Source organism: Squalius cephalus, assembly GCF_949319135.1.
Source record: "Squalius cephalus genome assembly, chromosome: 18".
NCBI classification, from domain to species: domain Eukaryota; kingdom Metazoa; phylum Chordata; class Actinopteri; order Cypriniformes; family Leuciscidae; genus Squalius; species Squalius cephalus.
Window position 1 is genome coordinate 25,103,456 of NC_137139.1, and position 23,077 is coordinate 25,126,532.

At 37.2% G+C, this 23,077-nt stretch overlaps 1 protein-coding gene across 1 annotated transcript; it reads left to right on the forward strand.

The window, feature by feature from the left end:
• The first annotated feature begins 168 nt into the window (after positions 1-168).
• Positions 169-9,541, forward strand: tbx18 (T-box transcription factor 18). Its single transcript, XM_079850143.1, has 8 exons — positions 169-883; positions 1,769-1,943; positions 2,620-2,721; positions 3,312-3,483; positions 3,979-4,146; positions 5,240-5,304; positions 6,674-6,768; positions 7,434-9,541. The coding sequence occupies exons 1-8, from the start codon at positions 655-657 to the stop codon at positions 8,093-8,095; spliced, it is 1,668 nt and encodes a 555-aa protein (XP_079706269.1). The 5' UTR covers positions 169-654; the 3' UTR covers positions 8,096-9,541.
• The last annotated feature ends 13,536 nt before the right edge of the window (positions 9,542-23,077 follow it).

The following is a 23,077-nucleotide window of genomic DNA, read 5'->3' on the forward strand; positions in this document are numbered from 1 at the left end:
GGGGGGGCTGATTTATTGTACCAGGAAATTGTGTCTCGTAGTAAAAATGAGTGCTTCTTGGGGACTTGTATTTAGAAACTGTAGACTGCAAGTCTCAAGTCAGGTTAGTTTGACATGTCTTATTACTGGGCCTCACGCAGATACAGGCGTAGATTTGGTAATAATTCTACAGAATTGGCTCACAAGGGCTCGTGAGGAGGTAATGCGGAAGCATGTGGAGCATGTACAGCCGCAGTGTGAAAATGATCGCAATGCCGCGAGCACGACTGGAGCTCAGTGAGTGAGAGATGATTCATTCAGCCAGGCTTTACCACATATGGGCGGAACGTTTCACACGAGGGCCGAAACGCAGCGCGCCTATTGGCAGAGAGCGCCGGTGATTGACGTGAGGAGCCCCCGCCCCTCTTCTGCCCTGGTTATTGGCACTTTAACGAATCCCGGCCACTGCCTCGGTGTCCGTGCGCGTTGACAGACCGATGAGACTGTTTTAAATAGACTGTCGCTTCGTTTTCAGCGTCTTTGTCACATCGCCCGTTTTAATTAGTTACTGAAGTGGACTATTCTGACTCAAGGAATGCTAGATTAAGTGCTGTTGCAAGTGCACTTCTGGTGAACTTCTCTTTCTCGTCCAATCTGTCTTCTCGGTTTGTAACCATGGCTGAGAAACGACGGTCCCCGTGTACTATGAGCCTCAAAGCGCACGCATTCTCGGTAGAAGCGCTTATTGGCACGGAGAAAAAAAGAAAGCTGGAGGAGGACAACGAAAATTGTTTTGAGGAGGTAAACGAGGAGTCGAGCCTGACAGAAAGTCCGCAACCCCAGACTAGGAGAACTTGTCCCAGCAACAGGAGTTGCGAGATAGACTGCGTAAGCGACGAATCCCGTAAGTAGCCTATCCCTTGACTAACTTGTAGCTAAGTAACAAATAGGCTGGTTACGCGCGAAACAAACCACAACCACAAAATAAATATGTAGCCTATTTGTAATTATCTTGGCTGAAAAGTAACATGGCACGATGAAAACATACACAATGTTATTCAGTATTTCTAGCCTGTATAGTTTTGTAATAGGCTACTAAATACAAACCAAAAATTAACATTAAAGAAGACAGTCTTTCACCAGCAAAATCTTCAATAAATATATCAATAAATTCTGAAGTAAAAATAGCCTACCTCTGTAATTTAGACATGTAATTGAGTCAAGTCAGGGTGACAAAGACGAAATATACAGTATAGAAACACAAAATAACACAGTTATGAGCCTCATAAATATGGGCACTAAGAGAGTGACTAATCTATTCTGTTTATGAGTTTGGCCACAATCATAAACACTCAAATTAACTTGCCATTACTAAAGCCTAAATAGGCCTACTTGCAAAAAAACAACAACAAACAAACTATGGATAGAGCTGGAATAAAATATAAAATTCGCTTATTTTTTAGCCTATTTATTTATTATTTTAAAGTAAACGAATGCAGTTCTTCTAAGAATCTGTCATCTCGATAATGCATCACAAAGGCATGACTTAAATTCTTAATTCCATAACGGAAAAAACGGCTATTTATAATTGGACTATAATATTCAACAGCATTTATAAAGTAATAATATCCTAGTCTGTAAATACATGTAGTACGAATACAGAAAATCATTGCAAAGCAAGTTTGCATGCCACTTCAGCACTCGTTATTGAAATAACAATAGTTTAAATAAAAAGGGTTCTGCAGATTGTTATGCAATAATTAAGACAAACTCTTTCTGTCTTTCTCAGCTGAGTCTGAGGACGTGTTGTTGGATAGCCCACAACCTGCACCCCAGGGCGCGCAGCTCCTCGCGCAATCGGGCACGAGCTCCGGAGAGGAGATGCGCGTGGATTTGCAGGGCTCAGACTTATGGAAGCGATTCCACGAGATAGGAACTGAAATGATCATCACCAAAGCCGGCAGGTGCATCACACAAAACACGCTTTTCAATGTTAAAATATTTAATGGTTATTGGCTAAAATCACAATATTCACATTTACGTTTGAATCATAAAGACACTCATTTCTTTTATAGTAAAAATACGCCATGTGACTTGTTTTAATTTCTATAAAAACATTTATTTGATGCAACCAAACATGAATTCTTAATCCAAAACGCATTTACCAAAGTCTGAATTAAATTGCTGAAATATCCTGACAGTCTATTTTGTATGCGGTTACTTTCAGAAATGGACTTTGGGAATTAATTGCGACGAAAATGCCGCTGATGTTTAGGCTAATAGGCCTACTGCTCATATAGCCTTTTTTTTTTTTTACACACATTTGATAGATTTTACTATTATATTAGGCCTGGTTTTATGCATTATAAGCTACCTACTTTTATGTTGACTTTTATGTTGAGTTGTTGACTGACCATTTATTTAAATGAACTGACGTATCTCTAAAAATATGCCTATTTGGAAAAAAGTAGGCTATTTGACTTAACGGGCTGCGCTATAGGCTACTGTTAGAAAAATGATGCCCACATAAAGGTAAAAACTGTGCTCTTTGGAAATCTGAATTTCCTTTTGCAATTCTGCTTGCCTCAATATTATGTAGTCCTAATGAAAATATTAATATAAAATGTAATTTTATCCCAGGCGAATGTTTCCCGCGATGAGGGTTAAGATTGTGGGACTGGATCCTCATCAACAGTATTATATTGCTATGGATATTGTTCCTGTCGACAACAAACGGTACAGGTGAGCAATTTACGAAATTTGTCTTCCCAACTGGTCGCTGCATAATATTGAGCATTTTGAACTAACCGTCTCCACAAATGGCACTCCGGGACTTTGTTGACATCTTCAGTTCGGCCTTTTGCGATGCCCTTTTGGGTGCTTGACCTCGTGGACCTGAAGGTCATGAGACAACGGCAGTCAAAACAAATTCATAACGCGTTAGTTCAATGCGGGATGCTCTATCTGAACATTTTTTACTGCTGTAAAGACAGTAATGGGGTGATCTCAAGTGATTTCAGTTCATTTTCACTGCATCTACAAAACAATAAGGCTACTGTCATTATGTATTTTATTATTTACACAGCACAAATATATTATAGAAACCTTAGTGACTAAGCAACCATGTAGTCTGAGACGGTTAGCTAACTGAAATCAAAGAAATTTGTTGCGCGCGACGAAACTCAAATACATTGAGTCCAAAACTATACTGAAAGATATTGCTTTAAAAAGTCGAGCCGTCTAAAATTCATATTATGTAAATATGATTTTACATAATATGTAAATCATATTATGTAAATCACCACACTGACTTTTTTTTTCCCCATTCCAAGGTACGTGTACCACAGCTCGAAGTGGATGGTAGCGGGTAACGCCGACTCTCCTGTCCCTCCACGAGTCTACATCCATCCGGATTCCCCTGCTTCCGGTGAGACGTGGATGCGCCAGGTTATAAGCTTCGACAAACTCAAACTGACCAATAACGAGCTCGACGACCAAGGCCATGTGAGAGAATCTCTTATTATGTATCCAAGAGTAATTTATTGAATATAAATGTTTTGTTGTTGTTGTTTTTGTACATTTGAATGAGGAAAACTGCATAATTTGTGTCTATGTTAGGCTTATAAGGAAAACCTGCAAATACATTAATACTTCATAAGTTAGTTAGTAAAGCAGACCTTTAGAATTTCCCTCTGTGATCCTGAAATAAATTAAATGTTATAATTGGACAACCCTTTTCATGCATCCCATCACACATATGCTAGCCATTGTCGCCCGGTGTGCATTTTGTTTTGCTGTATTTTTTTAAAGGTCTAAACATGTTGTAATGTGGAGGGTTGTAAACAAACTCAATTGAAAGCATCCCCAGGGCGAGGCAGTTAAAGGCCCGTTTGGCCTTTGAAAATGGAGGCATGTGTGTTTTTATTGAGGTAGAAAACTGCTTTGGTAATTCCTCCGTTTCCCACTCTAAACACTGATGCGCGATGTAATGTTTTCCAGATCATTCTGCACTCCATGCACAAGTACCAGCCCCGTGTCCACGTCATCCGTAAGGAGTGCGGTGAAGAACTCTCGCCGGTTAAGGCGGTTCCCACTGGGGACGGTGTCAAAGCATTCTCTTTCCCTGAAACTGTCTTCACAACGGTGACTGCATACCAAAACCAACAGGTAATTCCCAACACATCCTGCCATAACTGTTTTATGCACAATTTGATAACACATCACAAAAGCTGCAAATAAGGGTCAGATTGTTTCTTGAAATTAAATGAAGAGGAATTCGTCGGGCTCAGTGCCTTTTCTTTTTATTGGATTACATTATTACGGCTTGATTTTTATAAAACAAATGAATAGGAAAGTCATGCCAGCCACAACAAAACTGGCCAATTTATTTTTGTAAGTCCAAGCAAGCAAGACAAAAGCAAGTAATATATACAATATGAATAATATTATTAGGATACAAGATATGCAAAATTGAACACACAGGACCTATTTTAGAATTATCTGGACTCAATACAATGGATAAAGCAGAGCTGTTCTATTGTGACAATAATAGTTGTTTTTGTTCATTTTATTAACTTTTTTAATATGTTTTATGTTTTTTTAATAATAAACCCAGTTAACTTGCAGAACGCTCGTATTTAGGATACACTGGTAAGATAAATGACTTAATTTATATGATATATTACTGAAATAATCATACAAATCTCCTAAAGTTGGGATTTGAAGGGCTCCTGCTCTCTAAATTCATAGATCAAAGCCTCTATGAGACTGAAGGAGTATGCAACCAACACCCCATAAAGGGCCATTTATTTATAAAGGGCACAGTGTTTATTTAGGCAAATGTATTGACTTTCCTTTGCCTACAGTTCAGAAGCAAAGTATTTCTAAATTGCAACACAGAAAAAAATAAAAGTACTTTAGAAATTTTGATTTTATATATTGTTTGATTAAATTAACGTGTTTTCGTTTGCTATAACAGATTAATACCAGAGCATGTTTTAAGTTAGAGCTTGAAATCTTATCATCGTTTTCATGTTAACTGCCAAGTTTTAGAAATTATGTCACCCATTTGTCCGAGCTTATAAAAACACAACACACATGTTCTCTCACACACACACACATACGGAAGAAAAAAGCTTATAAAATAAACCCACACACATTGCATTGTGGGATAAGGGTCACTGGTGCTAGGTCAGGGAATTTGACATAACAGGCTTTGGGTCAGTAAAGAGAATGTGTTTTGTGTGTGGATTTTTTACAGATAACAAGACTGAAGATCGACAGGAATCCATTTGCAAAAGGATTCAGAGACTCAGGAAGAAATAGGTAAATACATTTAGTTACTGTATATGTACAGATCTTTGTTACTAATGCTTAGCTCTGGGTTTCCAAAGGATTTGCTTGATTTGAGTCAATGGCATTGTACATTTTAAAAATCAGTAACTGCACCAATACTGGGAACTGGGTCTTCCAAGGTTTTTCATTAAAATTTTATTGATCACAGTTGAGGCAAGCCCATCTGTCACGGAATAGCCAAAATGTGTAGTGTCTGCTTTTACCTTTTTGTGTTGCAATACAGAAATGACACTTTATTACATTTATTTTTCTCTAGAGGCAACAAAGAGTTTTTTGTTCAACTTCTCATTCTCTTCTGACATCAGTGTAAAGTTATTTCGGAACTATCAAACCGTATCAAAGGATTATCAGATCCAAAGGGAAAAGTCTTCTTTTAGCCAAACTGAAAGTGCCACAAGATTCCAGCGAGGCCCAGACAAAATAAACATAAAAACAGAGTCAGATTAAAAGCCATTATTCCATGTACAAAAATAAATGTATAAATGAAAATACACAGCACAATAAAAAATAATCTCCATCTTCACATAACACAAGAGAAATAAATAATAAACGTGCAAACAGGAAATGGAGGCTGTGCAGAAATAAGGCTTGCACGACTCTGACTCGAAAGCTCAGTGGGGAAGTTTAACTCTGCTCATTATTTTTAAACGAGAGCGATTTTAACACCCCTCTGAATCGCAGCAGACCACATACATCCACTTTTCCTCCGTCCCTATGCGAGGTCTCGCAGAGCACTTAGACCGAGCCCCGTGGCTCAGTGTTACAGGAAAAGTTAAGCAGTTTGCTAAACAAACTCGGCCACTTGATAGCTCAAGTGGTGTGGCTGATAAAACTGGGGCCGAAACAAGTTGAGGCATCTTGTGTGAATTATCGCCTGAGTGGTACTGTGGAGGGGGTGGGGTAACGTCCACGCTAACAAGGCGCACCGAGCACCACCATTACTTCCAGAAAAAGCCAGAAAATACCCCCCCCACACACACACACACACACACACCCCTCTCTCTTTTTCTTTCTCTCTCCTCGTAAAGCTTTAACTGTGGCTTCCTGCACTCTATGTCTGATCCCACCGATAAAGCTATGTGAAAATAATTATAGCCTTGCCGTCGCACACACCAACACACACACTTTATGTTCTTCATTACCTGCTCTGCTTTACTGCCCAAATACATACTGATAAAGAAAGGGCCTAGCACTAAGACGGCTGGCAGGATTGGACACATTGTTGGAAAGGTTAGCCAGATGCAGAGCTGGACTTAGAGCTTTACTGAATCACTCTTGCCTTTGTATTTGTATGCAAATTGTGTGTTCTTGTGTCTAATACATGTGATTTGGGATTTAGGATGGGACTAGAGGCTCTGGTTGAGTCGTATGCGTTCTGGCGGCCCTCACTGAGAACTCTGACATTTGAGGAATTCCCTGGAATCACTAAACAAGGTACCACGTGTGTCTATGTTTTCCCTGTCAAATGTATCATTGCACAATTGGTTGTTGTTTATGCGTATTTGTAAGTAATAACATGAATAAGACATTTTTGATTTTGGAATATCTTGTACCAATGAGTTTAACATACTTCATGTCATTTCAAATAGACTTTATTTTGTCTGTGGAACAAAAAAAAAGAATATTGTGAAAAATGTCTCAAATTTTTATAATGCAATGAAAGTAAATTGGGTCCAATGTTGTTTGGAACTACATGAAGGTGAATAAATAACAGAAAGTTCTTTTCTTTTTTATATATTTTCAATTCCTGAATTTGATTTAAATTTTAATTGAGCTAGCAAACTGGATGCAGAATTGGAACTTGAATTTGAATGCTTGGGAGCAAAATGAAAGAATTCAAAGAAATGAATATACTGTAACTAAACTTTTAACCAAACAAATAACTAGATGAATAGTGAAGTGATTTAAAGATGAGCCAATTCTTCAAATATGATTTTTTGCACAACCCTGGTACACATGAAGACCAGGAAGATGCATTATGATATATTTTAAAAATAAATCTGATTTTATGTTTACTTTGAATCTCTGTAATGTGAAATTTCACACTATTATTTTGTGTATATGTTTTATTTATGGTATGTCGTTATGACTGCGTTCAGGTGCAGCTGGTTCTCACGGTGTTGTTGGGTCTTCAGCACACACACATCTGCTGTCCTCGTCCTCATGCTCTTCCCCTACATTCCACCTGGGTTCCGGGGCAGGGCCCGTGTGCGATTACTCCACCTGCAGTCGAACTAGCCACCCTCTCCACCGCTACGGCCCTCCCCTCTCCGCAGACTCCTACAGTCGACTGGCCAGCCCCGCAGCAGATGCCTTTTCAACTACTCGGAGCTCTACGTACATGAGCGGGACCGAAGGTGAAGCGTTCTCGTGCACACAGAGTGGTCTGCCAATCCAGATCCACAGCATGCCAAACACAACCTCCCAGCTGCAGTACCTAATGCCCAGCCATACCCATAATGCGTTTTCCGCCAACCAGAGCACACAGGGATCCTATAATGGGTTCCGCCTGCACAGCCCTTATGGCCTCTATGGTTACAACTTCTCCACTTCTCCCCGCTTGGCCACCAGCCCTGAAAAGGCAGCCGCCACGCAAAGTTCATTCCTTGGCTCCTCCCCTAGCGGGACGCTGACGGACAGGCAGGTTCTATCCACTGTGGACGGTCTGCACATGCTCAGTAGTAGTCAACAGAATCTTTTTGACTCACGGACTTTGGGGCTGACAAGCTCCACCTCCCAGGTGACAGCCCACATGGCTTGACCTGTGACCCAAAAACTTTGACGGACTACAAAACTCAGCTAAGAATGTTTTCTTTGAGTATAAACTAGTTTTTAGGACTAGTCGATCGCATAATTTATAATCCGTCGGACATTCATCACTCTCGCAAGAGTTGAGAGAGGGACATCCTGCTATGGCAAGCAAAAGAAACAGATGTACACAATGTAAAGAACTGAGAGAAATCTGCAATATCATTTATGTTTTGTGAAAATGACAGCTGAAGATAACATTGAGGATATTTTTTAAATAGACTTTATATCATTAAAATCATTCTGATGAAGCGGCACAGACTATTATTGGACACCAGGGTTATGGAAATGCCTGAAGAATCACGCGGGGAAACCTAGAAAACACTTTACCAACACACTTGCGCACAATCCTGCTCAGTTTCACGGCATGAAAGGACATCAGCCATCGGATCTCATCAAGGTTCAATGAGTCCCCTGAACTGCTGGTAGGAGTGTGAGGACTTTAACAGATGCCTTTTGTGAGGCTGGACTCAGCATCTTATGGACAATAAAACAGAGTTTGGCACTTAAGAGTGAGCAGACTGAAAATGACAGGAAGTGATGTCACGAAGTATGAAACAGGCTTCAATGACTTGAATTTTTAACTACACCATTTTCTAGGTGACAATCATCAGGTAACTACGTCACTTATTTGTGCTGAGGTTTTGAGCACATCTGATCAGCATTAATGGCAGATAATGTGATTTAATCTGAAACTGGACAAGGAAAAACAAAATGTGGGCTAGTGTTTACAAATTCTCTCCAAGTCGAAAGGTTTTTGTCTGGATCAGCTCTGCTGTCTGGGTCTTGGAACAGACAGGGCTGAATGAAATCTGATCCAAGATGATAATTCTCACACTTTATAAATACAACCATTGGCATTCTTCAGAAGGATTATCCTGCCACGAGATACATGCTGATTCCAGGTCAGCTGTCTCACTCTGAATCCAAGACTGACAAGAACGCTTTTCCTTTGCAGACATGTTAGCTTTTGCAAATTTTCTTATTAAATGTAATTTTTCACAAATATGGAGAATATGAATATTATTGATACTGTGTAAAGATTTCACTTGCACTTACGGCAATTTTAAATACTTGCATTTTAATAATAAGGCTTTTTTTTGCCAGAGGCCACTCTTTTGACACTTCCTCCACGTTTGACTGTTGTTGGCCTGATAATTAGAAAACCCTTTGAGCCAAATAAAATATATCCATATGGCAAAGAATAATCAAGGAGTTTCTGCATGTGTTTCAGCATTAGATGCTTCTCTTGGGGTCAGGCAAAGGTTCTGAATGCCTAACAAATGAAAAATACCACCAGGGGCTCCTAGAGGTACAATGACACACACAAACAGAATGCATTCATGCACACAGAAGACATAAAGTTTGCAACCTTACATTTTAAACAATTAAATGTGATATGAGAAAAAAGTTTGTGCTTTTGTCCCTGAGAAATCATACATCAACAAGTTTTCTGCTGCTAAATGAGCGTGACATAACGTATATTATTTTACTTGCAATGTGGTCAGCTTAAGTGTGTGTGTGTGTGTGTGTGTGCGTGTGTGTGTGTGTGTGTGTGTGCGTGTGTGTGTGTGTGTGTGTGTGTGTGTGTGTGTGAAGGAGGTTATACAAGACCTTCTGACTGCTTCTAACTTTTAACACCTAGTGAACTGCAAACATAAAAAACAAATTAGGGGACTAAACTTTGGAAATACTCAAACAGCACTAGGAATTTGTACTAGCAGTTCAGTCTTTAGAACCAGAACCAGTGAGACACCTGTTTTGGAGTGAAGAAGAAAGACAAACAGCACATGCAGAGAGAGAGGAGGTTGTTGGGTGCTTTTTTATTTTAGAACAGAGGAATGGTTGGCTTGCTGTATCTCACTAACAGGTGACAGCCTCCCCCCATGGTTGGCAAACCTTACATACACCAATATCCTTATGCACACACACTCACACACCTCACATTACTGACTCATTATCAGTAAACCTGAGGACATTAACACTCTGAGGCCAGTAAAGGCCTGTGTGTGTAAAATGTATACTTAATGTATAAAATAATGTATAAAATTGGCTCCATAATGGACTAAATAGAACTAAAACAGTATGGTGTAGATGTAAATGTTCTTTAACAAATGAAAATAAACTTAAATATTTGTACATTTATATATGTTTTCATACACACACACACACACACACACATATATATATATATATATAGTATACAAAAACATTTATATACACATATATAATATTCCTTTCATCCATGATCAGTCAACTTAAATGGCATTAATAATTTAAATAAGCAAATGAGAAATACATTTAAAAACCTGTTTATTTTTGCCCATCATGATTTTTCATATCCAGCAATAAAGTGTAATATAACTCAACTACATATGCTTTTTAGATTCACTGGTTAACATGCCTTGTGGTACTGGTCATCGCCACTACTCTGCCAGGGCTCTCTTTTCATGTCAGTGTGTTGGCATACGGGATCATCTTTCGGTCCCTCAGTGCCTGGCATCATCTTGTCTCCACACGGCCAACAGTGTTACATTTTCACAGACATCACTTATGCACTTCTCCGCCATTTATATTGATTGTGCAATCTTTGCACATTTACATGTCTTCAACATTCTAACTACAGAAAGTCACAAAAAACTACGTCAGACCATAAGACCACAAAACAACCTAGAAAGGGCAGAACGTTATGTTCGACCGTTCGCACAAATCATGAATAATTCATTCTTGTTTAACAGCTCCTCATATGTCCATAATGTTTTTGGAAAAAGGCAAGCCTTATTTCCACCAGTGCAACCCGGGCCACATTACATTACCATGCACTGTTGCATATATTCATCTGTGTGTCTCCTGGTAAATTGCCAAATGGTCTGACATTCAACTTCAATACCCACTAATAGCAGTTCACTTTAGCGAGGAGCCTCGTGTTCTGCATTGCATATGACTAATACAAACGCTGGATAGATGATATTTTAGAAATCCATGCCATTTGCTCTATGTTGTGGTCAAGCACTCGTGACAAATCATAAAACCAACACAATCTCATGGCATTTCATAACTATTTTACGTTTTAGCGAATCAATGGCTATGAATTCATACAATCTCATTTGTATGTGATCTGCTTATGCACCAGTGACTGGTGTGTTTAGGGATGGACCTTCATGCTTACTTTTTTCTAGTAATTGTACGTTTTTGTAGGATTCACATTGTATGAATTAATACGAAATCGTAAAACGCTTTCTCGTGAACACAAATGCCCATTAACCTACAGAAAATTTTCACATTTGTATTGTTAAATCCTCAAAGTGTTTTGAAACAACACACAGGGAACAGATAAAATCAAGTTTAAAATTATTATTTCTTGGTTACTTCATACTTTACCTCTGTCTCATTGTCATTAACAAGTAGTGATAGACAATTATAATGAATTTTTAGTCTCAACACCAGTGGTCATGTAACATCATCGCTATTGAATTTATTATTGTTTATGGTAATAATATTACCATATTACCAAGTCCCATTTTGCACAATATAAGCCTGTTTAAAGTAAATCCTAATTTTGTGAATGCATAATTTAGGGATTTATCATTTAGATTTCAAGGAATCTAAATAATGAACAATAATTTCACCTGTATTTTCACTGTTCTTATGGTCCACAAACATAAATACCACTCTCCTTTGTCAGAAGTAGCCTTTAGATGAGTCAAAGGGAGCATGTTGAGCCATTCTGTGTGCAGGACAAGAAAAAGAATTTCCAGCAAGTGTAAAAGGAGTACAAGTGGACAGTGTGTGTGTGTGTGTTTGTGTGTGTGTGTTCGCTGGGTGTTCCAGGACGAGCACCTGTGGTGTGCAGGGTCGAGCTGTGCTGGTGGTGCTGATATGTGTGAGTGTGTGGGGGGGCGAGAGGGTCTGCGTGACCCGTTAATGGCCTGGGGGGTATTTGATGACAGTTGCAGTAATCTGAAGCTGACTGGTGTCTCTTACACTCGTTTAATCTTTGTCATCAAATCCCACCATCCACCTGATTAATGTCTATGGTTCAACCCTGTTTTCAGAGCCTTATATATTGCCATGATGAATGTCAATCTATGGCCATATTCTCCTCTAATATAACCATGAAAATATATTATGAAAGACTTCCTCATTCTTTGAAACTGTTTATGTGCATGTGTGTGTGTCTGAGAAACTGATCTCTTCTATATACGTCTTCTCTGTATCTTGCCAGGCGTCTAAACGATCTGTGACTTGGATAAATCAAAACTGAAATGCAAATCATAGCTAAGGTCAGCTCAGCCCTCTCCGGAGTGACGCTCCAGTCAGCTCTCATCACACACTAGCACCTTCCATCACACACTCATAAACGACAAGCAAACACAAGGTATGAAAGTGATATGTGTTTATTATTTTACACTTTTAAGACAGTTATGAGGTTGTATTGTAATATTATGAGTCGAAATTTTGGATGGTTTAGACGATTTTATTCATTGCCTAATAACAATGTGTGTCACAATTCTTTGTGCTACATGTAACATTTATTCATTTTGACATTTTTCATATCTGCGCAGACTAGTTTTCATTTATTTTGGTGCAATCGAAAGTCCCAGGCTGTTAAAAAATTGTATATCCAATTTCATATAATAGATATCCCAAATCTGCAGACGTGTAGAAATACACACACACACACAAAAAACCCCCCACTAATTTCAGCCAATATCCAATATGGTCCTGGTACACTGTAAAAAAAATACTTTTTATGTTTTGCCAAATCAACCTTTTTAGATTTCTGTGAATTTATGTTGTTCAGATGACATAATATTTTGAGTTTCAATTAATTAAACCAATTTCCTTCACCATATTTACTCAAATATTTTATTTCAATGGACTCAAAATTTTAAGGCAACCAGGTAACTTACTTTTTTTAAGTTAAACCAACAATCATTTTTTACAGTGTATATTGTGCATCCAGTCTAAGCCTTAATTATTTTTTAAGTACAATCAACTTGGATGTTCAAGTAATTTCAACTTAAATTACATTAAACAGACTTAAAAAATTAGTTTAATCTTGAATAACTTATTTTGATGAGTTAAAGCAATGTAAAACACATGTTGTCATAACTTATTGATCATATAATTTTTGAAGTAAACTAGATATATAGACATTTTGAATTCCCCTTGGTGGACAAATTTTGATTAGAAAGTTTACACACATCTGATGTTTTCTGTCCAGTCAATTGTAGACAGACGCTAATTTGCAATAATTTGCTTGAGTTTTTTATGTACAATTATTGTCGTATCACATATGCTAATAGAAGAATTTTACATTCCTTTTAATAAATAAAAGGAAATAAAACTTTGGCCATGATTATAGTATGTAGTGCATGTCTAAAATAGATACAAGATAGAAGAGACCAGTTACAATTCGATATGCAAATATATGTAACACAGAACACCAACTACAAATTCAGTATGCAAATATTATGGTGATGTAATTGCTGTCGTTTACCTAAGTTAAAAACAAAATTATCTTAATTTAAATCACAGTTAAATCCAATAAGGGAGGGAAAAAGCAAGTTTGTGTGTAAATGCCGGTTAGTTAACAGCAAAGGCCATTTGTCTTTTGCACGCAGCATAAATAGTGACACCCAAACGCACACACACATCCAACTTCTCTCGTCCCATTAGCAGTAGAATGCGGAGGGCCGGCATCCCCCCCTCCCCTGTTCAGTCCCCCTCCTTAATGCTATGGCCAGACTTAGCACTGTCATTTATAGCACAGCACACCATCAATCTTAATAGAAGTGCGAAGTGCAAAGAGCTGATGAAACAGCAGCCATGATCACTATTTCAGCCTGGGAGAGGAAGGGAGCAATAGGACAGGAGAGAGAGGTGGGTGTCCAAGCCAGTAAAAGAGAGAAGGGGAAGGGAGAGCGAGAAGCAGTGAAAGGCTTGTGAGCCCTGCGAGAGGTTTTCATGTTCCAGGAGAAAAAGAAATGAAACTCGGATCATTGGGTGTTTACATGATTAATCTGATGATAAGAATGTGTTTTGGCACAAAGTGTATTCCCATTTATAAATGTACTTTTGTGTGCCAGAGCTGGGGGTCCTAAATTTATATTTGACACATGACTTTTAATTATGTTGTAGTGAAACTGATGGGATTAGCAACAGCAAGGTCATCAATTTGATTCCCACAGGAACACACACACACAAAGAAATGTTGTATACTGTACACTGTGAAAAAAAAGGATAAATGTATCTGCCAAATACAACATGGGATGTGTATGAATGAACAGAAATGAATGAACTGACATTTCCAGAGAGAAACAAAAAAGGCAGATGAAGTTAGATTTTCAAAATGTCTTAAATTTATTGCTTTAAATTTCCATGACAAAAAAACACAGTTCATGAAAATCAGAAAATAGACACCACAAATATTGTAAGTGTTTATGAAAATATAGTTATAAAAGAATATAAAAATTATAATAAAATTATAAGTTTAAAAAAAAAATTAAAAATTGTTTGGAAAGCAACAGATGAAAGCAGCAAAGGACAGAGCAGAATAAAATGAGTGATGTGAGAGGTTGAGATGAGTGGAATAGAAGAAATTGTATCTCTACAAGGTGCAACAATTTTAAACTCCCCACAGCTAAATGAGTGTGTGTCATGATGCAAAGCATTCTGGATATATGGACCGTGACCTTTGAGTCCTGCATTCCTCAACAGGCCAAGGACAAAGCGATATGAATACAGACTCATACACACACACAGAGAGAGAGAGAGAGAGAGAGATATGAGTGACAAATTGTGTAAAACCTTCATGGTTAAAACAAGCTCAAGGTCACTCATGCCATCTATAGTGCCCTTACACACATACACACACACACACTAACAAGAGAAGCATGTCATTTTTAGCTGTGAAAAATGACAACCTCGTTAAATCTGCACCACATGTATGCACCCACACACATATATATACATGCCCAAAATAAAGGACAACAGTTGAAGTAATACAACTCCATCTCTTTAACATAATTATGCTTATCATGTATTGTCTGACATTGTCATTTGCAAAGTATGGATATGCTGTTGATACACAGGACAAAGAAACTGCAGTAGTAGCATTTTGGCAGACTATGGCCTATATATAAAGGCTCGCAAAAAATGTATGCTTCTCTCGCTCTCTCTCACTTTCTCTCTGGTGGGCAGTGAGGAAATCTTGGTTTATTTAGGTTTTTGAGAAGAGCTCCGAGTCCCCCCCGGTTCCATCCGGAGGGTTCCTGGACTAGAGTCCACTCTCCCATGACAGCTACATCAACGAGCCGCGGCCCCAAACACACGCTCTCATATGCATATAACACACACACACACTCTCTCTCTCTCTTAAACACACACACATTCAAACTTTCAGTATTTCTACTTCAAAACTGTCCAATTCAATGTTACCAGCTGCTTCTTTGTAATTATTTGTGAATTAAATACAATTTAAAAAAAAGATTATATATTTGTACATATTTCCAAAGTATTCTAAATAGACAAATAGTGTGTTTTATATGCCAAGGGAGATTTGTTATAGCTCAGAGGTCTTGCTTTGCGTTACCCAGAGTCCCTGGAGTGTCTTCTGATTGGCTATAGATGTGTTTACATCTGAAAAGGAAGGATCAACATGACCACCCAGGCGGCCAGAAGAGCTCAGAGCTGTCAATCAATCAGCACCACTACTGACAACTTTGTACATGCAACAGCCAATCATAAAGCAGAGATCCAGTAAGCAACTGGCACTCAGCTTCCAGTGCAAAGAATGACATTCAATCTAAAAAAAATAAAAATAAAAAGTCTTAAAATAAACGACTTTAAAGAGATGTGCAACCAAAAATGTCAATTCTGTTGATATGTACTGCTGTTTTTTACCATAAAAGGAGAATTCTGAAGATCTTTCCATTTATCAGCAGTTCAGTAGTGACTACAATTTGTCAAACTCCACAAAGAACCACAAAGCAAAGTAAAGAAGACCATTAAAGTACAGTGTATATGATCTATATGTTATGCTCTTTCTGAAGCCATGCAATTACTGTGACAAACAATCAGCAATTATTTACTGATAATCTTTACCTCCGCTGCAGCTCAAAGATCAAATACGACATCCAATATATGGTAAACCTGTTGTTGCATCAAAAAGATTTCTACGTAAAATAATAACAGCATACTAGGGGTTGAACCACCTCAGATTTTTTTAAGTTGATAGTTATGTGATTAGTTGACATCTACTAATTGCTGATGACGTCATTAGTAAGAACACAAGAGAAGAGAATGCTTTGCAACATGCCAAAATCAGCAACTAGAGGTTAAAATTTTAAGCCTAAACCTCAAGCCGAGACACGAACGAGTTCGGGTCGTGCACAGCTGTGGTATATGTCACAAGGCTATTGCTCCTACATAACAGCTTATTTTTTATCAGTTATTTTGTCTATGAGTCGTTATATTTCTTACAGATTTCTGCTCGTTCTAAATCAGATACAGATAATGTAGCACAGAAAGATTACAGATGGTATAAACAAACATAACTTGAGGAGCGCTCTAAAAGTATGCATTTATTTGTCATTTTAACTGATGAAAACTGTGTAAAAGTGGACTTCTAAGTTTTTGTATCATGTGGCCCCCTCTATAGGACAGCATTAGTATTACAGCCAATGTAAATCCAAAGAATTTTTGATCGTAATTTATATGAAAACTGTAAGTCTGATCAGTTAGAGAAGTCTGAAGTTCTTCTGCCTGTTGTCTTCTGCAAGGCGTCAAGCTGAAGGCATCATGGCAGAGCGTTCAAGTCGACTAGTCTGTGCAACCCATACAGCATACCATTTGGAACGACATGAGGGTGAACAAATCCACACAGAATTTTCATTTTTTAGTGAACTCAAGGATCATGCCAAAGATATCAGAGATTCAGCTGTTGCTAAAACCCACAACACTAAAAAAGTTATGGTGACTGACCATGGATATGTATAGGCCAACATGTACATGTGTTTATTATTGAAGAGATGACTGCTGAGAGGAACCGATCGTACTGAAAGACACACAGAGTCTGGAATGACAACATACAGACAGACATACGCATTCAGAGAACTACAAGATACGTTTCAAACTACTTACAGAGGCTAAAGGATTGTTTTAAAGTGTATAAATCTGTGTTGTGCATGTGCATGTTTTTGTGTTGAGCAGTTTCCATTTAAATCAGGCATAATCCGAGAAGTACCAAGAGGAACACGCTCAGGAGGAGTAAAAGAGCATAAGAAATGTCCCACAGGACTACAGTAACCACTTCTGATATGCACACACTCTCTTCTACACACACACAGTATAGAGTGTGTACAGTACCAACTCAAACCACTGTAACAATCAATAATAGGATTAGAAAATCAATCAGATTCTCTTGTCCCATCTGTTTCTGTTAAATCTAGTTAAACAAACCACAATTACAGTGAGGTGAATATAAGCACAAACAGTGTTTATATATTTATATAGGGTGCGAAATTAATGAAAGATACAGAATATAAAGTTTTTTTTAAGTGAAAAAAAGTATCACAGTTCCCATAACATAATTAAGCAGCACAATTTCAATATTGTTTTCAATATTGATAATAATAGGAAATGTTTCTTGAGCATTAAATCAGCATATTAGAAGGATCTCTGAAGGATCATGTGACACTGAAGACTGGAGTAATGATGCTGAAAATTCAGCTTTACCATCACAGGAATAAATTACATTTACACACACACACACACACAGAGTATATATATATATATATATATATATATATATATATATATATATATATTTTTTTTTTTTTTTTTTATCTTATATTTCTTGTTTTAGTATAAACAAATTTAGCTACATTTATGCTGGAATTTTATTTATTAAATCACTTACATTTAAGATATATTAACTCTATTATGTTTTAGGGATGTTGATCTATTTTTACTGGAGAAAAAAAAAGATTCTGATAAAGAAGAAGTTTTTGCTGTGTACACTAAGGTTATAGTTTTCGAGAGAGAAGAAAAATCCCATATTATATGAGAGAAAAAAGTGTGTGTGTGTGTGAGAGGGAGAGGGAGAGAGATCATTATTGCTGGTAGCCGGATGTGTTGGTGACCCCAGAGGTCAGACACAAGCACGGATTATTCCCTAATCCCTGTGTGTGTGTGATTGCCGTTGTTAAAACATACTGGAGTATATTGTGACTGCGGGTAGAGGAAGCTGGGCTTTGAGTTCCATATTTTGTTTATATCTGACTAGAAGGAAAACGGACATATGCAGACCAGCCAGACATTCAAAAGTCAATAAAATACAACGTTCAAAAGGAATATCTAATCCCAGCAATGCTAAACTTAGTGCTAGTGATATTCAATTACATAAACATTTTATAATGCTTTACACAGTCACATAAAATATATTTATCGATTTCATTTTACCTTCTTATTTAATAATCTTTTGAGATTTGAAATAAAAATCCCCCAAATATAACAATAATATAATACTTTGTATGTTATTTATGCATTTTAATATTCAATATTGATTAATTTATACAGAAAATTATATATATACACACACACATGTATTTATTTGTATGCATTTATTTGTTTAGTTATTTCTCATGAAGAGCACTACAAAACCACTCAATCACATGCATCAAGAGATTTCACTGTGTAAAAGAGACACCAGCATTTAAGGAATGTATCAACTTTGTGGATCAGAAGATCTGTGAGAAGAGCAAACCGCATGGGGTGTAACGGATGACAGCTTCACCCGCACACAGTCTCCAGTGCTCACTGTACAGCTTATCAGCCCTGCAGTCAGATGGGCAGCTCTGCAGGCTCCAACAGGCCTACGATAACGACTGGGATCAGAGACAGACACAAACACATTGACACATGACCTTGTTAATTAAAACTAAACTGTTCATATTAGCCTACTATGAAGCAAAACACACGCACTCGCTCCTCTCTGCGTAATGTTGCAAAACACACCTGAGAACCAAATCAAGAAAGAGAACACCATGACATCATGAGAAAAATGTTTTGGTGGTTGCTCAGCAACTGTGCTATAATTGTGTTTTATTGCATGTAGTAAATGATCCAAATATTTTGTGTTGTTATTTTGTTTACATGTGCACCTTCATCAAGGACATTACGGGTCCTTTCAGCCAAACAGAGCAAAGGAGACTTTCTGCTTCCCAAATTCAAGCTGTTAAAGAATCAATCTGATCAAAATATGATTCACAAACACACACATGCACAGAGATACTCACATACATAGTCTCAGACAACACACACACTGACATTCAGAAGTTCTTCTTATCTCTACACAGGCATGTCTGAATAGCAGGGAGTATCCGTTGCAGCTGTAAGGTTTTCCGGAGTGTATCACATTTGTGATAGCTCTCTGCAATACACCATATTCATACACGCATACACACCGACACCTACACAAACTGCTCATTTGTCATCTGTGTGCTACTCTTAAAGGGATATTTCACCGCTGGAAAGATGAATGTGTATTTGGGTCATTTATGTAGTAGAAATGTGAAATTATTTTAGAAGTTAGTGCCTTCAAGACTGAAAAAAGACAGAAAATTTATTTTTTGGCTCATGTGGATGAAAGACAACAACTCCCAGAATGCACTTGCTTAGAGGGAAAGCATGGTCATTCAAAAATACCACAGGGTTTCTACTGATACAAAGCTTAATGCTAATCGGTGAAGTATCCCTTTAACTCATGTAAAATGAACATAAACGTGAAAATCTACTTAGCTTGCATCACAAAAGAAAAAAGTGTTTGTTTGTGCATGATATTATGTCTATTATTAATTGAAATATGATTTAATCAAATTGTGTTAATTTAGTGTTACTAATATATATATATATACATATATATATATATACACACACACACACACATTACATTACATTACATATTTTATTTTTTAATTATCTTAATCATCATTAATATTAATCATCAATAAATATATCATTATATACAACTAAATACAACTAATTACATTCAACACAACATATTATTCGTATTGATATAATTAAGAATGACTCTTGGATGGATGGATGGATGGATGGATGTGGATGGATGGATGGATGGATGGATGGGTGGGTGGGTGGGTGTGGATGTATGGATGTATGGATGTATGGATGGATGGACAAAGTGCTTCACCATTCCTTCAGCTGCTCTGGACTTTAATCCGAGTGAGCAGGTTATTCAAGTGCTTCACCATTCCTTCAGCTGCTCTGGACTTTAATCCGAGTGAGCAGGTTATTCAATCTGGAGTGTTCTGAATTGACAGATGATTTGTGTAAATGTTAAAGGCCAGTGGGAGCAGACTGGGGTTGTAGAGAGCAGGTTAGTGGTTTTACTGGAAGGTTTTACAGGTTTGATCATTACTGGCACCTAGAGAATCAGACAGATGTTGAGAAACTATTAAAGAGACACCACAAAACCATGTGTGAGTAAGTGAAAAGAGAGAAAATGAAAGAGAGTACAAAGAGGACAAAGAGAAAGGTGTGTATATTTGTGTGTATGTGTAGACTTGTTTTTTTTTAAATCAAGGTAACAAAGTCAGACCGCATGAAGCGAACACATACAAACGGACACACGCAGGCACTTGCACAGACAAACACATCCCTCTCTTGCTTGTCATCGCCCCTTATCCTGGCTTTGAACTGCAGGGATCCGGAATGACAAACAGTGGCGCCTTCATCCAATCCTAATCAGAAGATATATCTCATTCACACCCCTACAAACCCTCATTTACACACACACTCACTCACTTCTCACCCGTATCCAGATCTCGTTCTGTTGTCATCCAGCATTTCTACACTTAGCTACTGATGTGAGCAGTGGGGCATAACAATCAGAAGAGAATCTGTGTTCTGATTGGATGACTCTAAATGTAAGGGGAGGGGCTACAACAGAATCCCAACTTTTCCTGAGAAGGCTTATCAACTTCAGAAAAAGCATATCATCATGTAAACAAAAACAATTTTTAAAGAGCTTTATACAGTTTTTTTTATTTTTTGTAGTCTGTGCAGTACACTGAAAAAAATATTGTATGTAGGATTTACTTAGAAACAGTTTTCACTCAAGAACTGCTAGTAAACTCCAAAATACAAATAATTACATAGAAACGGCAAGTAACACACTGAATTAAATGTGAAATTTTGAAGTAGAAAGACTGAAATAGCATTGTACTTCAGTGATCTTTGTTTTATTTACAATTTTGAAAAATGATTTTCAAATATGTGATTATTAAATATTCTAAAAAACTTCCACGTAAAATAAATAAATAAAAAAGTTGTTTTATTAATATTAATAAATGAATAATGACTATATTTAAAATTCCAGTTCAAAGTATAGTTTTTACAATTATTATTATCATTAACTTTTTGTACCAGAAAAATTGTCATTGACTGTGCTTTTTCTATATTCAGTAAAAGATCAAAACACAGAACACTAACAATTCCATTTTATTAGCTAAAACTAAAGCTGACATGTGTGTTTGTGTTTTCATCTGAGTTTGTGTTTGTCAACCTGGATGTGTTTGAACAGGTTGATTGACAGCTTCCTACAGGCTTCTGCTGTGTAAGGAACAGCATGATAAATGACTCTGATGGCACTAACCAAGCATGATAAAGTGGGCCTCCTCACAGAGCCGACTCATAGAACTACCATAAAGTTGGTCCCTCTGGTGCAGCTGGAATGCATGTCCTCACCATTACTGTTAGTGGTCATGCTGGTAGATGAGAGACTCGGAGTTCACTGCCATGACTGTGACATCAGACACTGCGGGATGGGAAATCAATACACCAGGGCTTCTAATTCAAGACTGGCAAGCTGCAAGTCCAACAAATTTGGAAGAATATACAAATTTATAAAACCTGCTTAGTTATTTGAGGATTCATCTTAATTTGCTTATGTTAAAATGCTTTCTCCTATCTGTTTAATATAATAAAATAACTTTGCTTTATTTTATTGGGTATTTACATTTATTACCTAACATTTTCAACTCCATAAAAGCTGACATATGCCCAAATTCAAGCATTTAATAAAATGAGCTTAAAACAATTCACGCTTTTACAGCATATTTAGTTAACAAACAACTTCCAGTCATGTAATCTAAATATTAATTTAATTTACGATAAACAACACGCCATCTGTCAAATCCATCCTTATACTCAAGGTCTGAGGATCATATTACTCCAGGTTTGTGGTGCATTTTGAGGCATACAGACTCCGAATGGATCATTGAAACATTTTTGTTAACTTGAGAACAACGGAAATAGGGTCAGTTCAATTCATGAATGAATCGTTCAGTGAGATCTGTGAACCATCAAAAAGAATGATTAATTCAAGATTTAATTCAAGATGCCACAATGCATATCATTTTTTTTACAGGAATGAAAACGAGGCTGTAAGGGATAGAAGTAAAGTGCGTTCAATGGATTGTAAATTCAGTAGACAAAAACTAGTTTTGAAAGTTCTGAGTTATAGAAAATTACATGATCTAGCTTTATTCAGTGCTCGCCATTGTAAACACTAAGTCTGTCTCTCACAGCCTCGTTTTCATCCGTGTTAAATTTAATATGTCGTCTATCCTGACTAAAGATATATTAGGTGAAAAAGTAAATATACTTATCCACACGATTGATACTTACTGGAGGTTCTGACAAATTGTTAATTGCTGAAATCTATTTAAAAATGTTTCATTAATTTCAATTAATTATTTATTGAATGAATCAGCATTTTTGAACGAATCCCTTGAATTAATAATTCGTTGACAAATACATTTTTAACAATCACTTGTCGCCACCTACTAGTGTAACGATGTAATTGAAATAATCGTTATATGAAGCTCCAAGTTACTTTCTAAAGGTG